At 31.7% G+C, this 24257-nt stretch overlaps 1 protein-coding gene and 1 pseudogene across 1 annotated transcript; both read left to right on the forward strand.

Annotated features, from left to right (window-relative positions):
• Positions 1 to 114: 114 nt before the first annotated feature.
• LOC110640205 ((R,S)-reticuline 7-O-methyltransferase-like) lies at positions 115 to 1714 on the forward strand (annotated as a pseudogene).
• A 7229-nt stretch (positions 1715 to 8943) lies between these two features.
• Positions 8944 to 9908, forward strand: LOC110640212 (xanthohumol 4-O-methyltransferase-like). The gene is made up of 3 exons (XM_021791429.2): positions 8944 to 8969; positions 9289 to 9412; positions 9525 to 9908. Exons 1-3 carry the CDS (start codon positions 8944 to 8946, stop codon positions 9816 to 9818), a joined length of 444 nt encoding a protein of 147 aa, XP_021647121.2. The 3' UTR covers positions 9819 to 9908.
• The last annotated feature ends 14349 nt before the right edge of the window (positions 9909 to 24257 follow it).

Below are 24257 nucleotides of genomic sequence, written 5' to 3' on the forward strand. Positions count from 1 at the left end.
GTATCACTACAACAAAATACTCTAATAATGATATTAATGACTTAATTTATATCTGCTTTTTTGAGCCTTTTGAACTATCAATAAAGAGGAAAATAAGAGAGAATAACTCGCATGGCTCATCTACCTTACCTAGGAAGCCTTGGCTGCTGTTTCGATCTCGTAAGTAAATAAGAGATTATTGAGTGTTGCTGTACTCTCTCTCTCCCATAATAATACATGGGACCTGCTTCAATGAACATTTGCATACTTCAATTCAATGAAATGAGAGCTAATTTTCTCCCAATTTAGTAACTGCTACTGATCACCATTCTCATACCATCTCAATCTTCTCAGGTTCGAGATTAAGGAAGAGAGAAATGGAAAGGCAAGAAGCAGAAGATCCAGAGGGAATGCTCAGAGGTCAAGCTGCAATATGGGATTGCATTTTTGGCTTCGTGAGCGGCATGGCACTCAAGTGTGTAGTTGAGCTAGGCATTCCTGATATAATAAACTCTCATGGGTGTCCTCTCTCCTTGTCTTCCATTGCTAAAAGCATCAACCATCCTTCCCTGGACACTGATCGCCTCTCACGGGTCATGACACTGTTAGTTCACAAAGGAATCTTCGCTTCAAATAATTCTGCAAGCCCAGAAGGGGAGCACAAAGCTGCTGCTACTACTCTAAGGCCTCACCAACCGCTCCAAATTTCTAATCCGTGATTCGAAGACGAGTATTGTACCCTGCTTGCTGATGCAGAACCATACATGGATGCTATCAAATTGGCATCACCTTAGTGATATCGTGAAGGAAGGTGGTAGTGGGTTTGCTAAGTGTCATGGTTTAGAGTTATTTGATTTTGCATCAACAAATCCTGAATTCAACACCTTATTTAACGAGGCTATGGAAGGGGCATCAAAGATCATGGTGGAAGCAGTGAAGACCAGCTATAAAGATGGGTTCAATGGATTAGGATCGCTTGTGGATGTTGGGGGCGGGACTGGTGCCATGGTTGGTGAGATTGTGAAGGCACATCCCCATATAAAAGGAATCAACTTCGATCTAGCACATGTGTTGGCTATGGCACCAGAGTATGAGGGCGTCACACATGTAGTCGGCGATATGTTTACAAGCATTCCTCCGGCTGATGCCATTCTCCTGAAGGTAACGAAGACTTAACATACTACCAGTAATTTCCCGTACCATTTAAACGAGTAATATTCTAGTTGAATTAGTATATATTACAATTAATATTGTTGTTCTTGAAACAATGTAGTGGATATTGCATGATTGGAATGACGAAGATTGCATCAAATTCATGAAAAATTGTCGAGAAGCATTGCCGAAGAAAACTGGAAAGCTTATAATCGTGGATGCAGTTTTAAATTCACACGGAAATGAATTGTTTGACTATATGCGATTGATATTTGATCTGGCAATAACGGTTCATGTCCAAGGAAAGGAAAGGAGTGAAGCAGAATGGAAAATATTGTTGGAGGAAGGGGGTTTTGCCAGCTACAAGAATATCAACATTCCAGCAATGGCATCAATCATTGAGGCTTATCCCTAACATGCACGCTAGCTAGTTTCCTCCTTGAGTTGTGTTCCTGGAAATAATAGCATATTAATATTGTATGTTTTCCATGAATGAGCTTTAGCTCATTAGGATCGTCTCTTAAGATTTTAAATAAATAACGATTCATAACATAAGCATAATTGTTCATAATAAACAAACACATTTTTTTACAGCTATTTGAAATGATAGAAAACTTCTTTAAGATACTTGGAAAGCAACATAGCATATTAATATTGTATGTTTTCGATGAGATTGATCGTCTTTAAAATTATAAGGTTTTAAATTTTAAATTTAATAATAAAATATATTTTGATTGAGTTTCTAATTTATATTTATCTTATTTTTTAAAAATTCTTATAAGATTGAATAATTATAGTAGAACTCTTTAATTGATGTGCAATCAAACGAGTAAAGATTCATAACATAAACATTATTGTACGTAACATATTAACACTTTGAAGCATATCGGAACCGCAAGTTACTGTGAGCGTAGCCAATTCTTAGATGCACCTGCACAAGGCAAAGGTCTGGCGATGAAGACAAGTCTTCTCGGCTCTGCTAGCAGTCCTATGCAATTAATAGTTCTGTCTCTAGTCCTTTTCATTGTCAGTTCTCTATTAATTATTGCATCGTTTCCTCTTTTAATAAAGATTGATGCAGAGCATTATAGATGTTTAATTTAATTTTATTTTAATAAAAATATTTATTAATTATTTAATTTTAATTAAAATTAATTATTTTTTTATTCTATTTAAATTTTTTCTTAGCCCGAAAAGGATATCCTGTCCGGGTAGCGCACCAAATTCCTCATAAGTTCTCAGTCTCCATGGGCCGCACACGGCCAGGGCCCAAGCTCACTACGACTCCACTTGCGCAGACTCTGGATTTGCCAGGCCCACTCTTAGCGCAGAGCTGTTTTTTACGCAGGGGCGAGACTCGAACCCGAGACCCCCGGAACGTTACGAGGCTCTGATACCACTTAGCCCGAAAAGGATATCCTGTCCGGGTAGCGCACCAAATTCCTCATAAGTTCTCAGTCTCCATGGGCCGCACACGGCCAGGGCCCAAGCCCACCACGACTCCACTTGCGCAGACTCTGGATTTGCCAGGCCCACTCTTAGCGCAGAGCTGTTTTTTACGCAGGGGCGAGACTCGAACCCGAGACCCGTATATTTATGTTTATCTAAAATTTTTAAATAAGAGTTATCTTATTCTAATTAATTTAGAACTATTAAACTTTATAAATACCCCCTTATTATATTTAGATTTTATAATTTTGTTTATTTTTTCAATTTTCAATAAAACTTCTTTGCTTATTTTTATCTCTTTATTTTTAAAGTTTTGGATTAAAACTTTATTGTTCTTTGGAGATTTGTTCTTGTGACAATTTTTATATACTACATGCTGCGTCATGTGGTATTAGAGCAGAGATTTTACTCTCATTATTATGGCCAATATTGTTGATGGTGGTGGCAATCAACATTGTGATGGTGATCAAGGTTACCAGTTGTTTGGAGAGCATTGAAGAGCAGATAAACTCTATAACAGAAATTATGCGACAATTACAAGAGATCCAAGCGCAATTGCGCACTAGGGTGAATGTTTGTGAAAATAAATATCAAGAATCTATTCAAGCCAATAGAGCTAACCCTGGTAGAGCTGAATTTGATCTTGATCTTGTCAATTCAAGGAGAAGAGCCATGATGGATGATGATACAAGCAATGATGAGGAGATGGACTTGGGGTATGGTGCACGACAAGGACAAAGGAGAGCTGGTTGAAATCTCTAACAAAACTATAGGAGTGATAATGAGTTCAAATTAAATATGGATATCCTTACCTTTAATGGAGATCTTGATATTGAAGGTTTTCTTGATTGGTTAACTGAAGTAGATCATTTCTCCGAATATGCTAAAATTTCGGAGGAACCAAAGGTCAAACTAGTGGCCTATCGACTGAAGAGTAGAGTTTCCATATGGTGGGATTGATTGAAGGAAACTAGACAATGAGAAGGGTGCAATCCAATCACTTCATGGAGGAGAATGCAACAATTGTTGAGGGGAAGGTTCCTACCTCCTGATTATGAGCAATACCTCTTTGAATCTTACCAAAATTGCTCATAAGGAACCTGCAGTGTCAATGAGTATACTGCAGAATTTTCGAGGTTAGCAGTAAGGAATCACTTAGCTAAGAGTGATAGTCAACAAGCTGTAAGGTATTTGAGGGGTTTAAAGCCTTCAATACGTGATAAAATTGACATCCAGATTGTGATTAGTGTTCAAGAGGCTAGAAACTTGGCCTTGAAAGTTGAGATGATGATAAAGCAAGAGCCTTTTAGAAGGTATGGAGATAATAAATTTGCAACTAAAAAGGAGAAAGGGAAAACAACATAGGGAGCCTCTAGTTCATGTGGCACCAATGTAGAGAAGAGTAACAACAAAGTATCAATAGTTACACGTGGCAAAGATACCAATTCTAATGTATCTAAAGCTTTTGATCCTTATGCATAACCTGCTGCTATTAAGTGCTATAGGTGCAATAAGATTGGGAATCGCTCCAATGAATGTCCTAAGAGGAAATTAGTTAATATAGTGGAAAGGGAGCTTGAAGATGAGGAAGAAGAATTTTGTGAACCTGATGGGGATGATATTGAGAAAGAATATAAGCAAGAGAAAGGAGTTTATGTGGTGAGAAAATTGGCGCTTTCATCTAAAGTAGAAGACAATACATAAAGACACAAACTCCTTTGCACCAGATGCACAGTGAATAGGAAAATTTTTGATTTGATCATTGATGGTGGGAGTCAAGAGATCATCATCAGTTGAAGAGCTATCCAAAAACTCTCTTTGACACTCGAGGCACATCAACATCCTTGCACTATAGGATGGATCAAGAAAGTTGGAGGAATTCAAGTGAATGAGCACTACAAAGTTCCTTTCTCTATTAGTAAGTATATTAATGAAACTTATTGTGATATTGTTGACATGGATGCTTGCCATATTTTGTTATGAAGACCTTGGCAGTTTGATGTTGATGTAAAGCACTCTGGTCAGAAAAATACATACCAGCTGGAGAGGGAAGGGAAAATTTACTCTCTTGTACCAATTGGAGAAAAGAAACCTACCAAATCTTCTAAAGTGGAGGAAAGGGATTTTCTCTCAATTAACAATAAGCCTTTTAAATTTGCAGACGAGTGCAAGGAGACTAAACAGATGCATCTTTTGGCGATAAAGGGCGAGGAAGTAAAGAAAGAGGAGGAGCCAAGGCAATAGCCAGTGGAGGTGAAAAGCCTATTGGAGGAATTTCATAATGTGATTCTTGATGAATTACACAATGAGTTGCCACCCATAAGGGATATACAACACCATACTAATTTGGTGCCTGGTGCAAGCTTACCAAATCTACCTCATTACAGATTAAGTCCTAAAGAAAGTGAGATCCAAAGGGAGAAGGTAGAGGAGCTATTGCAAAAGGGACACATCCAAGCTAGCATGAGTCCTTGTGCAGTGCTGGCATTACTAACACTAAAGAAGGATGGGAGTTAGAGGATGTGCATTAACAGCCAAGCTATTAACAAAATTACTATTGAATACAAATTCCCAATCCCTCGGTTGGAAGACATGCTTGATCAATTGGAGGGATCAGTCATCTTCACCAAGATTGATCTAAGGAGTGGTTATTATCAAATCAGAATTCATCCTGGAGACGAGTGGAAGACGACGTTCAAGACAAGGGACTGATTGTATGAATGGTTAGTCATGCCCCTTAGGCTAACCAATGCACCAAGCACATTCATGAGGCTAATGAACCAGGTACTTGGAACTTTCATTGGTAAATTTGTAGTAGTGTATTTTGATGATATTCTTATCTTTACTAAGTCCCTTGATGTGGGAACCCATATATATATATATATTTATTATTTATTATTATTTTATTTTAATTAGCTAATAATAATTTAATATATTTATAAAAAATATATATATTTTATTGGATGGTCTGCTTATTTATTTTTAGATATATATATTATTTTTGAAATTAAATATATATCTGCAATCTGAATAACCCAGTTCAATAATAACTGTATTTCCATTCTACACCTAATAGAACTCTTGAAATATATATATACCCTAATCATCTCTTCTGCTAAACTTTGCTCTCAAAACTTGTTTGTCACCTCATTTTTCTATCAAATACTCTCAACAGAGAATCCCTAAATTTTTACTTCTCTATTCATCACATTCGATTCTGTTTTCAAGGTAAAAATTCTCATTCTTTATTCAATAATAGGTGAATTTGATTTTATTTTCTTTCATTGATTTGTTACAACTACCCTAGAAAATTATTTATTTTTTTCTATTTTTTTTTCTTTGATCATTAGTATTGAATTGGGTTGATTATAATTACTGTTGGACAATAATTAATTATTATATATATATATATATATAAAAGTATAACTGCCCCCTGCAAATCCGCAAGTCTCATGTTCATCCACCGCAAATCCTCCCGTCCCGTCCTGCAAATCCGCAAGTCCCATGTTCATCCACCGCAAATCCTCCCGTCCCGTCCCATGTGTATATATATATATATATATATATATATATATATATATATATATATATATATGTTATTTTATTTTATTATTTTTTGATATTTTTTTTAATATTTTGGGTGTGTAGGAGATTTGAATATTCAATCAGTCAATTGAAATTGTCTCCCTTCCATTGAAAATAACTATTGTCTTGGAGGTTCCAGGTGAGTGGTAATTATAGTACATGGCACCGTTTTAGTCCCTTTTAAAATTTCTTAGCATTAAGTTTGTTATTAAATGAAATTTTGAATCAATATTTTAACAAATATTTTATATGTGATTTTCTAGAGTTTTATTTTACTATTGAATTTTATTTTGATTTTGATTAAATAATTGATTTTGGTAACTATCTCTACATTAGACCCATTAGGATTCCGGGAACAGGCCTTTAATATATTTATATTGATTGATATTTGACTATAAAATTTACTGATGTGTTACTGAATTGATATGAGATTGATTTGATTTTATTGACTCTCTGAAACTATTGAAATACACTATTGAAATTGCACTATCAGTTATTATTTGCTATCTGAAATTTTTTATTGAATTTGATTGATTTGTACAAATTGATTTTCTATTTTGAATTGGTACCTGTGCCCAGTATCTGTTTCTGTTATCTGGCCCTGCCGTGTGGACTATCACGGTATTAGATTGCATTGTCGAGTCATGCATCATTGCAGTTTATGGTTTGCATTAGTATCATATGCATTGATATCTGTGAAGGAGGAGGAAGGTATCTAATATCTGGTAGCGCGCTTACCATCTGGCCTTTGGTGATGTGGGGTATCATCACCCTGGTGCACTGTACCATAAAATTTTTATTGAATGAATTTATTATATATATATGTTTTATGAAATTATTTTATTAATGATTTTGACAGCATGAGCATAATTTTATTGAATAGAAAATTTATTGTGAAATTAATCAAGCGTCTGCCTGTTCCTATTCCGTTGTGTGCTATAATTATCATTCACTGAGCATCTAGCTCAAACCACATTTTCTCATGCATTATCTGTTTTGGATCGGTAGAATTCTGGTGATCCAAATATTCAGTCCATTTTCTGGAGAGGGACAACTTTGATTTGTTCTCATGGTATGCCCGAATTCATGTTTTCTCGGGCTAATAATTGGTTTAGTTTGTTGAACAGTTTAAGTTTTTATTTGAAATCTGTAGAGACTCCGCAGTTTACCTATGGGATATTTATGATATTTATTCAGCATTTTGTTTATTTGGATTTTGTCTATTTTTGGGATTAGTAATTGACAATATATTCGTTCAAGATACTCTGATAAGGCTTGCATGATTTAAGAATACTTAAATTATGCGCCAGTCACGGTTCAGAATTTTGGGTCGTGACAAAGTTCAAATGTAATGGCCCGGCCCACTAGTGATATTGTCCGCTCTGGGCTGAAGCCCTCACGGTTTTAAAACGCGTCACTAGGAGTTAGGAACCACTAACTTATAAACCCAGCATCTCTCCCGTGTTTTGCCGATGTGGGATTTGCCTAGGGTGTTACAATCCACCCCCCTTATGGGACTCAGCGTCCTCGCTGAGGTTTGCCCCACCATCGCCCAAGGTTGCACGCGGAGCAGCTTTGATACCACAAATGTAATGGCCCGACCCACTAGTGATATTGTCCGCTCTGGGCTGAAGCCCTCACGGTTTTAAAATGCGTCACTAGGAGTTAGGAACTCCTTATAAACCCAGCATCTCTTCTGTGTTTTGCTGATGTGGGATTTTCCTAGGGTGTTACAATTAATTGTAACAGCCCGATCCTTCTCCAGTTAGTATTGTTCGCTTTGGCCCATGGGCCTCACGGATTTGTCCCTTGGGAGGTTTCATTCCCAAAAGCGCGCTGACCAGGTGAGAAATGCTCCCACATATATGGCCCAAATCTTTTCTTCCCATTTCCGATGTGGGACACGAAGTTTCCACCCCAGTGCGTAGCTGGTTGAACAAGCACATCCCAACCCCATTCCTGGGTCGTGACAAGCCCACCAGCTTTCGCTTGGTGCGTCCTCGCACCACACACCGTACTAGAGGGAGTCCAGCTTTGATATCAAATTGTAACAACCCGATCCTTCTCCAGTTAGTATTGTTCGCTTTGGCCTATGGGCCTCACGGATTTGTCCCTTGGGAGGTTTCATTCCCAAAAATGCGCTGACCAGGTGAGGAAGGCTCCCACATATATGGCCCAAATCTTTTCTTCCCGTTTTCGATGTGGGACACGAAGTTTCCACCCCAGTGCGTAGCTGGTTGAACAAGCACGTCCCAACCCCATTTTGGGTCATGACAAATTTTCCACCCCAGTGCGTAGCTGGTTGAACAAGCACGTCCCAACCCCATCCCTGGGTCGTGACAAGCCCACCAGCTTCCGCCTGGTGCATCCTCGCACCACACACCGTACTAGAGGGAGTCCAGCTTTGATACCAAATCCTCGCCTGGTGCATCCTTCTCCAGTTAGTATTGTCCGCTTTGGCCCATGGGCCTCACGGATTTGTCCCTTGGGAGGTTTCATTCCCAAAAGCGCGCTGACCAGGTGAGGAAGGCTCCCACATATATGGCTCAAATCTTTTCTTTCCGTTTCTGATGTGGGACACGAAGTTTCCACCCCAGTGCGTAGCTGGTTGAACAAGCACGTCCCAACCCCATCCCTGGGTCGTGACACTTGATGAGCATATGTGGTATATTAGAGAGGTACTTAAGGTGTTAAGGAAAAACAAACTATACGCTAATTTGAAGAAGTGTATTTTCATGACTAGTAGCTTGTTATTTTTGGGATTTGTGGTGAGTAAGGATGGGATTAAAGTGGATGGAGAGAAGGTAAGAGCTATTAGAGAGTGGCCTACCCCTAAAATGGTGAGTGAAGTGAGGAGTTTTCATGGTCTTGCAACCTTTTATAGGAGGTTTATTAAGCATTTTGGTAGCATCGCTGCACCTATTATTGAATGTTTGAAGAAGGAGAATTTTGAATGGGATGAGGAGCAAGAAAAGAGTTGAATGTGATAGTTGAATTTATTTATTTTGAATCAGGTATGCTTTCTAAATGAATGAGAATTTATTTATTCAAGAACCATTATTAGGGTGATGGTTAAATTTTATATTATTTACATTATGTTTATAATTATTATGATCTATTAAGAATTTTTTATATCAACTTCGATCTAGCACATGTGTTGGCTATGGCACCAGAGTGCGAGGGCGTCACACATGTAGTTGGCGATATGTTTGCAAGCATTCCTCCAGCTGATGCCTTTCTCTTGAAGGTAACGAAGACTTAACATACTACCAGTAATTTCCCGTGCCATTTAAACGAGTAATATTCTAGTTGAATCAGTATATATTAAAATTAATATTGTTGTCCTTGAAATAATGTAGTGGATATTGCATGATTGGAATGACGAATATTGCATCAAAATCTTGAAAAATTGTCGAAAAGCATTGCCGAAGAAAACTGGAAAGCTTATAATGGTGGATGCAGCCTTAAATTCACAAGGAAATGAATGGTTTGACTATATGCGATTGATATGTGATCTGGCAATGATGGTTCATGTCCAAGGAAAGGAAAGGAGTGAAGCAGAATGGAAAATAGTGTTGGAGGAAGGGGGCTTTGCCAGCCACAAGATTATCACCATTCCAGCAATGCCATCAATCACTGAGGCTTATCCCTAACGTGCACGCTAGCTATTTTCCTCCTTGGGTTGTGTCCCTGGAAATAATAGCATATTAACATTGCATGTTTTCGATGAGATTGACGTCTTTAGAATCGTAAGGTTTTAAATTTTAATTTTAATAGTAAAATATATTTTGATTGAGTTTTTATTTTATATTTCTCTTTGTTTTTCTTTAAATTCTTATAAGGTTAAATAATTATGATAAAACTTTTTAATTGATGTGCAATCTAATGAGCAAAGATTCATAACATAAACATAAACATAATTGTCCATAAGTATTAACACTTTGACAAATATTGGAACCGCAGATTACTATGGGTGTGGCCAATTCTTAGATGCACTTGCACAAAGGTAAAGGTCTGCCGACAAAGACAAGTCTCCTCAGCTCAGTTAGTGGCCGTATGCAATGAATAGTTCTGTCTCTATCCCTTTTTATTGTCAGTTCCTTGTTAATTATTGCACCGTTTCCTCTTTTAATAAAGATTCTATTTTGGTTTTAAATAATTTCTCATCATTCTTATTGGATTTTTCTTATTTCAAATGAATATCTAGTACTTTATTTTAATTTCAATTGTTTAATTAGATATATCATATTTCTTTTGAATCAGATTGTCTCCAGTTGACAGCTTGTCTAACTTTTGCTTTACATCCAATCCCTTGAGAGATAGAGACAATAGTTCATGATATTAAAAGTCTTTTATTTGCGTCCGTCAAGTTCTTCCTTAGAACAGCTAATGGATGTGTCCACTGGGTTGCTGGCAAAGTGAGGATTGGCTCTTTACCTTTGAGTTGGCTTTCGAATCCTCTTGCCCAGTTAGCTAATCTATTGGTTACTGATAGGATGTACTCTGTATCTTCGTGAATATCTCTTTTCTAGTAAAAAAAAAATAGTAAAAAAAAATTTTAAATTTAAATTTCTAAAAAATAAAATATTTCATCAACAAAAGCAACAAAAACAGACCATAACTCTATTAATTATAGTAATAAATTAGAATATTTATACACTTAAAATTTATAAAAATAATAGCTATGAAGAAATATACTCAAAATTTATTTTAAATGAATATAGTTTTCGGAGTTATTAAAATTTAAATTTTGAAAATCTAAATTAATTGTGTCAATTTATTTATTTTTTTAGCTAATTTTGTTACGTAAATTAGCTTCTCTAATTTTGTATTGTTCTCATTTTTTTGGGGTTTTATTTCAAATATTGATTATTAAATAAATTATCATTCATTTAAAGATTTAATTAACAAAATTGATAATTTAGTATTTTAGTATATTTCTGAAACTGAATTAATTAATCAATCTCAAACATTTCAATCCTAACATCATTTAATATTTAAAAAGAAAATTGAGAAAGCATTTTCCAAAGAAAAATTTGCTTTGAGAATGCCATATGGTAATTAGGGGAGAGCAGTTTTCGGTTTAAACCGAAAAATCAAATCGAACCGACTAATTCGGTTCAATCGGTTCGGTTTTAAAATTTAATCGGTTCGGTTCGATTTATAATTTTGATAATTTCAGTTAATCGGTTCTGTTCGGTTATTTTCATAAAAAAATCAAAAAAATCGAACCGAACCGAAATTATTAAATATATATAGGAAATAAAAAAAATCGAATCAAATTGAATCGAACCGAATCGAACCGAACCGAAATCAACAAAAACCTAACCGAACCTTTAGATTTTTGAGTTTTGATTTCTAATTTTTTTTGTTTTTATGTGTTATTATTTAGATTTAATGTTAAAAGTATGAAATTTTATAAATTTCGATTTGATCGGTTTAAAACCGAATCGAACTAAAATTTATCGATTCGATTCGGTTCGATTTTCTCTTCTCAATCGGTTCGATTCGGTTTTTAAAATTTTTAATTTTTAATTTTCGGTTTTATCAGTTCGTTCGGTTCGAAACCGAACCGACCATTTGCACACCTCTAATGTAATATCTTCTTCCACAATCTACCCTACACAGAACTATAATTGTCTTCGCCGTGATGTAGATTTTTACACAAGAAGTTGATTGGGCTATATATGAAAAAAATAAAAAATAAAAAACCCTTATACTTTTAGTTGATGACTAAATAAGTCTATACACTTTGTAATTAAAATCAAATAAGTAATCACCTAATAAAATATTATTTTTCTAATAATAAAATATTAACTTTTCCTAATTTTAAATATTAAAAATTATTTATTATTTTAATGACAATAAAATTAAAAAAAAAAGAAATTGAAAACATATGAACAAAAATTATTTAGTATTAAAATTATTATTTTTAATATTTTATTATTAAAAAATAAAAAAATAGTTTTTTCATAAAAAATTTTATTTAACTTTAATTAAAAAAATTATATCCTTATTTGATGTGTAGTCTCAAATGAAAGTACAGGCTTATCTGATTTTTTTTACAGTTACATATGCTTAGAGAAATAATATATACTCTATATAAATTAGTTGAGGAAATAGGCATTAAACTTATATGAGACAGTAGGTGGGCAACTTTAAGACGCTGATATGTAATTAAATTCTCATTGAATGAGAGTTCATCCTAAAGATTATATATAAATAATTTATCTTTATAATATAACTAGCAAAATGCCCATGCTATATGAGTTAATATATAATTTAAAATTTTAATTATTATTTAAATAATAATAATAATTATTATTATTATTAAATTAATTTTTATTTAAATTTATTTCTTTTTTTAATTTAATTTAATAAATTTTCACCTATTATGATAATAATTTTTTAATTAATTTATGGTATAGTTAATTAAAATATCTTATTTAAATTGATTATAATTTCTATGATTACTTTGTTTAAAATATGATGATTACTTTTTTCACAAAAATAATTTAAACATTATAAAATTTTGATATTTTATCATATAAGAAAAAATTATTTTAAAATAATAACAATGAATGGAATTATTTAAATTTAATAATAATAAAAATGTATAACATTATTATTAATTAAAATAATATTTTATTATATTATTTTCAAAAATGCTATATCTTTATATTTTTGCAAGGTATTAAAAATAATTTTCTATTAATATGATATATTTTTTGTAAAAAAATTTTTATAAAAATTGTTGCCGCTTTACATAAATTTATTATATAAAATATAAAAATTGCATAAAAGTTAAACTATTATACAAATATATAATATATGTATATCATTATTTCTATTAATTTAATAAATTTTACAAAGCTATAACCATAATTTTGATACTGTAACTTATTTTTTCAATCAACTTTACTTGTATTTATAATCATATTTATTATTTATCTTTGAAATTCTATACCTATATAAAAATATAGTTGAGAAATGATTTCTGCATAAAAATATAATTATTAAATAAAATAGAAAAATAATTTTTTTTATAAAAAATTTATTTAACCTTAATTAAAAAATTATATCCTTATTTGACAAAAACTTAATTTTAAACTTATTTAGTCTCAAATGAAAGTACAACCTTATCTATATTTTTACATTTTCATATACTTAGAGTGTAACATCCTGTACGGCAAGGGGAAATAATATGCGGTTGGAGGCAGGGCCTCACTTGAGACCTTGACCAAATGGTGGGCAAGAATGAACCAAATTATACATTGAAATGGGGGAAACTAATCATTAGAAGCGCCTTTTTGTGGAATGGCTTGGAGAGTTGGAATAACTCCAGGATTAAGCGTGCTCGCTTTAGAGAAATTATAGGATGGGTGACCTCCTGGGAAGTTCTCCATTCCACTATGGGACAAAACCGTGAGGTTCAGAATGAGATGGGCCAAAGCAGACAATTCCTCTAGTAGCTGGAGTCGGGTGTTACAGATAGTATCAGAGCTGGACCTCCTCTAGTAGATGTATGGTTCGGAGACGAATTAGGAGGAAGCTGGTAGGCTTGTAACATTCCGTGCGGCAAGGGAAAATAATCTGCAGGTAGAGGCGGGGCCTCGCTTGACACCTTGACCAAATGGGAGGCCAAGAATGATTCGAATCATACATTGAAATGAGTGAAACTAATCACTAGAACGCCTTTTGATAGAATGGCCTGGAGAATTTGAAGAACTCTGGGATTAAGCGTGCTCACTTGAGAGAAGTCCTAGGATGGGTGACCTCGTGAGAAGTTCTCCATTCTACCTATTAGACAAAACTGTGAGGCTCAGAATAAGATGGGCCAAAGCGGACAATTTCTCAAGTGGTTGGAGTCTGGCGTTACATAGAGAAATAGTATACACTCTATATAAATTAGTTGAGGAACTAGGCATTAAACTTATATGAGAAGGTAGGTGGGCAACTTTAAGATGCTGATATATAATTAAATTCCCATTGAATGAGAGTTCAACTTAAAGATCATAAACAAATAATTTACCGTTATAATATAATTAAATTATTTAGACTCTTGTTTGTTTCATAAAAAAGAATTTATATATAAAATATTTTTCATGAAAAATAAGAAAATATTTTTTATAAATTTTTTTTTTTTGTAATTTGATTACAATATTAAACTAATAATATGTATTCATGTTATATATTATAAATATTTTTATATTTTAGACTCTATTTACTTCAAAAAAATATTTTTTAAAAAAAATATATTTCGTGAAATAAAAGGAGCATTGCTTTAATGTGATGCTTAATAAACAATTTAGTGAGTTCACATGAAATTTAAATTATTATGTTTTGATATGAAGATTAAGCTTATTTCATCAATTATTTTGGCTAGGACCACAACCCGCACCACAAGAAATTAAAAAAATAGCTATGAAAATTATCAATAAAAAAATGCATATATTTCGTTGATAATCAATAATTATCGATTTAATTCATCGATAAAATTTTTTCGTCCACAAATACTAGCATAGGTAATTTTTATCAATAAAAAAATATTGTTGCTAAATTTACCGATGAATTATTTCATAGGTAAATTAGAATTTTTTTTGTAGGTAATTTTGTGGGAGATTTTATTCGTATAAATTACTGACTATTTATCGACAATATTCTTCATTGGTAATTATCTACGATAACAAATTTCCATAGATACTTACCAATGATAACTTTTCGTAGCTAATTTTTATTCAATATTTTTTAATTTAATTTTTTACTTTTTAATTTAATTTTTAATTTAAATTAACTTTTAAATTTAATTTAATTTTTAATTTTTAAGATTTTTTATTATTTTTAAATTAATTATTAAATATTAATTATTTTAATTTAAATGTAAAATTAATTTTAATTTTTTTAGATTTAATTGACTTAAAAAAAAATTACTAGTAGGCCCAAAGTAGGCCCCACATAGTGGCAATGCCACAATTGCCCTATGTTGGGGAGTGACTTTACTTTTATAGAGAAACTTTCTCTCCTTCTATCTCTTCACAAACGATATGGGAATTTCACATTTTTTTGTGATTTACAGACAAATTACTAACTAAATATGATTCGTTGGTAATTACTGATGAAAAATTTTCATAGGTATTTATTTTAAAATTTTATTTTTTATTTTCTTCTTAATATTACCTACTAAAAGCTATTTCGTTTGTAATTACCAACGAAAATTTTACAAGGTAAAATTTTTTAAGCTTTTTAAAATTTTTCTTTTCTATTTTGTTCTTAGTATTATCGACTAAATATGGTTCGTTGATAATTACCGACTTACTAAAATTTTCATGAGTATTTATTTTAAAATTTTATTTTTTATTTTCTTCTAGCGATTTCATTGATAATTACAGCGAAAACTTTTCATAGGTAAAATTTTTTAAGCCTTTTAAAATTTTTTTTCTATTTTTTTCTTAGTATTAATGACTAAATATGGTTCGTTAGTAATTACTGACGAAAAATTTTCATAGGTATTTATTTTAAAATTTTATATTTTATTTTCTTCTTAATATTACATACGAAAAGCTATTTCGTTGGTAATTATCAACGAAAATTTTTGTAGGTAAAATTTTTTAAGCTTTTTAAAATTTTTCTTTTCTATTTTCTTCTTAGTATTACTGACTAAATATGGTTCTTTGGTAATTACCGACTTACTAAAATTTTTGTGAGTATTTATTTTAAAATTTTATTTTTTATTTTCTTCTAGCGATTTCATTGGTAATTACCAATGAAAACTTTTCATATGTAAAATTTTTTAAGCTTTTTAAAGTTTTTTTTCTATTTTCTTCTTATTATTAACCACTAAATATGGTTCGTTGGTAATTACATATGAAAAATTTTCATAGGTATTTATTTTAAAATTTTATTTTTTATTTTCTTCTTAATATTACCTACGAAAAGTTGGTAATTACCAACGAAAATTTTTGTAGGTAAAATTTTTTAAGCTTTTTAAAATTTTTCTTTTCTATTTTCTTCTTAGTATTACCAACTAAATATGGTTCGTTGGTAATTACCGACTTACTAAAATTTTTGTGAGTATTTATTTAAAAATTTTATTTTTTATTTTCTTCTAGCGATTTCATTGGTAATTACCAACGAAAACTTTTCATAGGTAAAATTTTTTAAGTTTTTAAATTTTTTTTTTTACTTTCTTTTTAGTATTAATGACTAAATACGGTTCATTTGTAATTACAGACGGAAAATTTTCGTAGGTATTTATTTTAAAATTTTATTTTTTATTTTCTTCTTAATATTACATACAGAAAGCGATTTCGTTGGTAAGCACCGACGAAAACTTTTAGTAGGTAAAATTTTTTAAGCTTTTCAAAAATTTTCTTTTCTATTTTCTGCTTAATATTACTGACTAAATATGATTCGTTGGTAATTACCGATAAAAAATTTTCATAGGTATTTATTTTAAAATTTTATTTTTTATTTTTTTCTTAATATTACTTACGAAAAGTGATTTCGTTGGTAATTACCAACGGAAACTTTTCATAGGCAAACTTTTTTAAACTTTTTAAAATTCTTCTTTTCTATTTTCTGCTTAATATTACCAACTGAATATGGTTCGTTGGTAATTACCAATAAAATATTTTTGCAGGTATTTATTTTAAAATTTTATTTTTTATTTTTTCTTAATATTACTTACGAAAAACGATTTTGTTGTTACTTACCGATAAAAACTTTTCGCAGGTAAAATTTTTTAAGTTTTTTTAATTTTTTTAATTTTCTTTTTAATATTACCGACTAAATATGAGTTAGTCGGTAATTACCAATGAAAAATTTCATCGGTATTTTTTTTTATTTGGTCGCTAATTTTGCCACAATATTCGGCACCACTTTTACCTACAAAATTACATTGTCGGTAAAGGGTTCATTGGTAATCAGTCAGTAATTTCATCGATACAAATTGGTTTAAATTTTATTTCTCTTTTCATCCAGAAAATACCGGTAAATTGTTAGTAAATTATTAATGAAATTCTGTGGTCGGTAATTTTCGTAACTATTTTTAAAATTTCTAGTAGTGCCATTAAAGTGACTAAATTATAATTAATATATTTTTAGAATCGTGAGGTTTTAAATTTTAATTTTAATAGTAAAATATATTTTGATTTGAGTTTTTATTTTATATTTCTCTTTGTTTTTCTTTAAATTCTTATAAGGTTAAATAATTATGATAAAACTTTTTAATTGATGTGCAATCTAATGAGCAAAGATTCATAACATAAACATAAACATAATTGTCCATAAGTATTAACACTTTGACAAATATTGGAACCGCAGATTACTATGGGTGTGGCCAATTCTTAGATGCACTTGCACAAGGTAAAGGTCTGCCGACAAAGACAAGTCTCCTCAGCTCAGTTAGTGGCCGTATGCAATGAATAGTTCTGTCTCTATCCCTTTTTATTGTCAGTTCCTTGTTAATTATTGCACCGTTTCCTCTTTTAATAAAGATTCTATTTTGGTTTTAAATAATTTCTCATCATTCTTATAGGATTTTTCTTATTTCAAATGAATATCTAGTACTTTATTTTAATTTCAATTGTTTGATTAGATATATCATATTTCTTTTGAATCAGATTGTCTCCAGTTGACAGCTTGTCTAACTTTTCCTTTACATCCTATTCCTTGAGAGATAGAGACAATATTTCATGATATTAAAAGTCTTTCATTTGCGTCCGTCAAGTTCTTCCTTAGAACAGCTAATGGATATGTCCACTGGGTTGCTGGCAAAGTGAGGATTGGCTCTTTACCTTTGAGTTGGCTTTCGAATCCTCTTGCCCAGTTAGCTAATCTATTGGTTACCGATAGGATGTACTCTGTATCTTCATGAATCTCTTTTCTAGTAAAAAAAAAAATTTAAATTTAAATTTCTAAAAATAAAATATTTCAACAACAAAAGTAACAAAAACAGACCATAACTCTATTAATTATAATAATGAATTACAATATTTATTCACTTAAAATTTATAAAAATAATAGCTATGAAGAAATATACTCAAATTTTATTTTAAATGAATATATATTTCGGAGTTATTAAAATTAAAATTTTGAAAATCTAAATTAATTGTGTCAATTTATTTATTTTTTTAGCTAATTTTGTTACGTAATGTCATGACCCAACCTATGGGCCGGACCGGCACTAGGACCTGGGCCGGACTAAAGCCCCCGAGGCCCGTAGTAAGTCTCCGAGGCCCGTAGTAAGCCTAACTATTCCTTAACCCAACTCTAAGGCCCATTTGGGCCCAATTTCAATAATTCAACCGGCCAAAGTCTGGCCATAAAGTGGACATTTCAACGGGGAGTTTTTGACTCACCAGACCTGTAAACACAATATATAATCAATTGGGGAGCTCAGCTCACCCTCTACTTACTCAAATGTCATAAAAATAAATGGGAGCTCAGCTCCTTCATCTAGTCCAACAAACATACATATAATAATAAGTTTACAGGCCCAACATGACAATTATACTATAGTCCCCAAAACAAATAAATATTTCTAATACATGCGGAAATTCTAGGAGTTAATAGAATTACACAAACATTAATAAACAACCTGCGAAGGAGAAAAGCAGGTTAACTATAACAAAAATCTTCCTGTAGCCTGAAAAATAATGAACAGGAGTGAGCGTTCGACTCAGAGAGTAAAATATCAATTTTAACCATAATTTCTATAACTATCTAAAGCTAATGCACCCTGTAGAGTGAAATGCAACATCAGTAATATTTTCACATCATAACAGCAAAAAGGTAATTTGGAGCACTCACACACCCGATAATGTCAAACAATACATATATGGGAGCTGATCCCCTATATAGCTCTCTTAATCCAAACTGTGCCAGCGAAGAACTCAAGCTCGGACTTCTACTTAATAAATTAAATCGGAGTCCCAGCAAAGAACTCAAGCCGTGTCTACCCCAAAGGACCGGGTCCCAGCGAAGATCTCAAGCCGTGTCTACCCATCCTGTTCATATCCAACACCACACCACACGCACGCCAACACACGCATACTGCTCCAAATTACCACAACAACATTCATGGCACTTAACAGTTATGAATGCAACATAAAATGTGCCTAGAGTTTAACTACATAGATATTTACATATAAGTGATGCATGGGCATGCTTGAACATATAATAATATCGAAATTATAAATAAAATTAATATTTTACTCACAGACTTGACAGCAGTCACTGTGGTGGCTGGGCGGAGGAAGAAGGCTATCCTGGCTCACCTGACAATTTTATTATAATCATTTAATAAATTTGACTCAATACAAACTAAGAAAAAGACCAAATACGTCCTAAGTCATGCCGAAAATCCGACAGAGTCTCTCCTAAACCTAGGACCTACCCAACCTGCAAATGGGTTTAAAACACACTTCTGTATCTACCAACCATACACCCATAACTCAATCATATCACACAGCCCCTCCTGGGCCCATCGAAACCGTCATCAATCACAAAATGTAAAATTACAGTTTAGTCCTTATAATTGACCCTTTTTGCACAAACTATCCAAATAAACTCTAAAAATTCTAAAACTTTGCCCTGCGGTCCTTAGCAATATTACTAAGCTAATGCAAAAAGAATCATAATTTTCTGAGCTAACATGAATATTTTATGGATTTTTAATTCCATTTAAGCACTAGAAAATTACGAAAAAGCAAGGTTCGGGTTTACCTATGCTGATTCCGATCTCAGGAATGCGCTCGGGGCATTTGACAATGGTGGGGTAGCCAAAATCTCGATCCAATTCTAAGACTTTTTTGGTAGCCGGTCTGTCTAACCGGAAATTCATAGACCCGGACAACTTTTGAATTTCTGCGAATTGAAGGTACCTACACGAAGCCCACAAAACGGGATTAGTATAAAATTTTTACGGAACTTTCTAAGCTCATTTAATACTCGAAAAAATACTGCGAAGTTTCATGGGACCCACCGAAAAATGATGTCAGAAAATTTTAAAATTTATATTGCCGCGAAGCTCTCGACGAGTGGAGCGCTCTGGTACTCTCGGTTTCCTCGTGGGGTTCACGATTTGTGAGAAATCTAGCCCAAAAGTCAAAATGGGCTAAAACTTTTCGGACAAAAATTAGACAAATCACTCTATGGGTTTTGGTGTTCTTGGTGTCTATAGAAAGCTCTCGAGGTATAGATGGTGTTTGACATAAGACCTGGCCCAATTGGAGGCCGGATCGACCGGATTTCAACCGGGAAGCCAAAAAAAGTGCGCGCGCGTCTGGTGGTCTTCGCATGCTTTTTCCGACTGCCTGGAGTGTCGGCCGGCCGTGGGGAGGTGGTGGGGCGGTGCACCGGCGAGGTGGGGAAGGCTGAGTGGCGGCGGCGCGGCCTGGGGCTGAGGGAGGAGGGAGAAAACGGGAAGGAAAGGAGGAGAGGTCGAGTGCGCGAGGGAGAAGAAAGAAGAAAAAGAAAAGGGCCAGTCCAATTTGATCGGTCCGATCTGGTCTGGTTCGATTCGGCCAGTCCGATTCAAGATATAAAATTTTAAATTTTTACCCTGCCTTGGGACCGAAAACGTTGCCCAAAAATTCTGAAAAAATTCTAGAAAACTCAGAAAAATTCATAGACTCCAAATATATTTTTAGTTTTACCACGTGGTCTTTAAATTAATTTTTAAAAAATATCAAAGTTTTATATTTTCAGGAAATCAAACCTGATTTTAAAAATCGGAAAAATTTCAAATAATTTCCTAAAATTTAAATAAAAATAAAAATATTAATATTACTCATAAAATAATAAATTTAAAAATTTGGGGTATTACACGTAAATTAGCTTCTCTAATTTTGTATTGTTATCATTTTTTTGGGGTTTTATTTCAAATATTGATTATTAAATAAATTATCATTCATTTAAAGATTTAATTAACAAAATTGATAATTTAGTATTTTAGTGTGTTTTCTGAAACTGAATTAATTAATCAATCTCAAACATTTCAATCCTAACGTCATTTAATATTTAAAAAGAAAATTAAGAAAGCATTTTCCAAAGAAAAATTTTCTTTGAGAATGCCATATGGTAGTATCTTCTTCCACAATCTACCCTACATAGAACGAGGGCTGAGCAGAATTCGGTTCAAACAAAAAAATCGAACCGAACCGAGTTAATTTGGTTCAATCGGTTCGGTTTTAAAATTTAATCGGTTCGGTTCGATTTTAATTTATAAAAATTTCGGTTATTTTGGTTCGATTCGGTTTTAAAGAGAAAAAAATCGGTTAAACCGAACCGAACCGAATGGTGATTTATATAGTCAAATCGAACTGAATCGATTTTTGAATTAATTTATTTTTATGGAAAATTTATTAATTATATTTAATTATATATATATTAATTGTTTAATTTCATTGACTAATGGTTATTAGGTTCAAACCAAAGTTAAAATTAGACCAAATAACTTGAAAATCAAGTCTAAATTAAAAAATCAATCAAAAATCAAACCGAACCGAATAAAACGGTTCGGTTTGATTCGATTTTTCACCAATTTCGGTTTGGTTCTGTTTCTAAAATTGACGGTTTAGTTTTTATAATTTAATTCGGTTCGGTTCGGTTCGGTTTGAACCGATTGCTCACCCCCTACACAGAACTATAATTGTCTTCGGCGTGATGTAGATTTTTACACAAGAAGTTGATTGGGCTATATATGAAAAAAATAAAAAACAAAAAATAAAAAAATAAAACCCTATACTTTTAGTTGATGACTAAATAAGTCTATACATTTTGTAATTAAAATCAAATAAGTCATCACCTAATAAAATATTATTTTTCTAATAATAAAATATTAACTTTTCCTAATTTTAAATATTAAAAATTATTTATTATTTTAATTACAATAAAATTAAAAAAAAAAGAAATTGAAAACATATGAACAAAAATTTTTTAGTATGAAGATTATTATTTTTAATATTTTATTATTAAAAAATGAAAAAATAGTTTTTTCATAAAAAAAATTTATTTAACTTTAATTAAAAAATTATATCCTTATTTGATGTGTAGTCTCAAATGAAAGTACAGGCTTATCTGATTTTTTTTTACAGTTACATATGCTTAGAGAAATAATATATACTCTATATAAATTAGTTGAGGAAATAGGCATTAAACTTATATGAGAAGGTAGGTGGGCAACTTTAAGACGCTGATATATAATTAAATTCTCATTGAATGAGAGTTCATCTTAAAGATTATATACAAATAATTTATCTTTATAATATAACTAGCAAAATGCCTATGAGTTAATATATAATTTAAAATTTTAATTATTATTTAAATAATAATAATAATAATTATTATTAAATTAATTTTTATTTAAATTTATTTCTTTTTTTAATTTAATTTAATAAATTTTCACCTATTATGATAATAATTTTTTAATTAATTTATGGTATAATTAATTAAAATATCTTATTTAATTCTTTATATATATAAATTAATTATAATTTCTATGATTACTTTGTTTAAAATATGATGATTACTTTTTTCACAAAAATAATTTAAACATTATAAAATTTTGATATTTTATCATATAAGAAAAATTATTTTAAAATAATAACAATGAATGGAATTATTTAAATTTAATAATAATAAAAATGTATAACATTATTATTAATTAAAATAATATTTTATTATATTATTTTCAAAAATGCTATATCTTTATATTTTTGCAAGGTATTAAAACTAATTTTCTATTAATATGATATATTTTTTGTAAAAATTTTTTTATAAAAATTGTTACCGCTTTACATAAATTTATTATATAAAATATAAAAATTGCATAAAAGTTAAACTATTATACAAATATATAATATATGTATATCATTATTTCTATTAATTTAATAAATTTTACAAAGCTATACCCATAATTTTGATACTGTAACTTATTTTTTCAATCAACTTTATTTGTATTTATAATCATATTTATTATTTATCTTTGAAATTCTATACCTATATAAAAATATAGTTGAGAAATGATTTCTGCATAAAAATATAATTATTAAATAAAATAGAAAAATAATTTTTTTTATAAAAAATTTATTTAACCTTAATTAAAAAATTATATCCTTATTTGACAAAAACTTAATTTTAAACTTATTTAGTCTCAAATGAAAGTACAACCTTATCTATATTTTTACAGTTTCATATACTTAGAGTGTAATATCCTGTACGGCAAGGAGAAATAATCTGCGGCTGGAGGCAAGGCCTCACTTGAGACCTTGACCAAATGGTGGGCAAGAATGAACCGAATCATATATTGAAATGGGGGAAATTAATCATTAGAGGCGCCTTTTTGTGGAATAGCTTGGAGAGTTTGAAGAACTCCGGGATTAAGCGTGCTCGCTTGAGAGAAATCATAGGATGGGTGACTCCTGGGAAGTTCTCCATTCCACCTATGGGACAAAACCGTGAGGCTCAGAATGGGATGGGCCAAAGCAGACAATTCCTCTAGTGGCTGGAGTTGGGCATTACAGATGGTATTAGAGCTAGACCCCCTCTAGTAGATGTATGGTTCGGGGACGAATCAGGAGGAAGCTGGTAGGCTTGTAACATTCCGTGCGGCAAGGGAAAATAATCTGCGGGTAGAGGCGGGGCCTCGCTTGAGACCTTGACCAAATGGGGGGCCAAGAATAAACCGAATCATACATTGAAATGAGTGAAACTAATAACTAGAAGCGCCTTTTGGTAGAATGGCCTGGAGAGTTTGAAGAACTTTAGGGTTAAGCGTGCTCGCTTGAGAGAAATCCTAAGATGAGTGACCTCCTGAGAAGTTCTCTATTCTACCTATGGGACAAAACTGTGAGGCTCAAAATGAGATGGGCCAAAGCGGATAATTCCTCAAGTGGTTGGAGTCTGGCGTTACATAGAGAAATAGTATACACTTTATATAAATTAGTTGAGGAACTAGGCATTAAACTTATATGAGAAGGTAGGTGGGCAACTTTAAGATGCTGATATATAATTAAATTCCCATTGAATGAGAGTTCATCTCAAAGATCATATACAAATAATTTACCATTATAATATAATTAAATTATTTA

The sequence above is a fragment of the Hevea brasiliensis genome, chromosome 18, assembly GCF_030052815.1.
Source record: "Hevea brasiliensis isolate MT/VB/25A 57/8 chromosome 18, ASM3005281v1, whole genome shotgun sequence".
NCBI classification, from domain to species: Eukaryota; Viridiplantae; Streptophyta; class Magnoliopsida; order Malpighiales; family Euphorbiaceae; genus Hevea; species Hevea brasiliensis.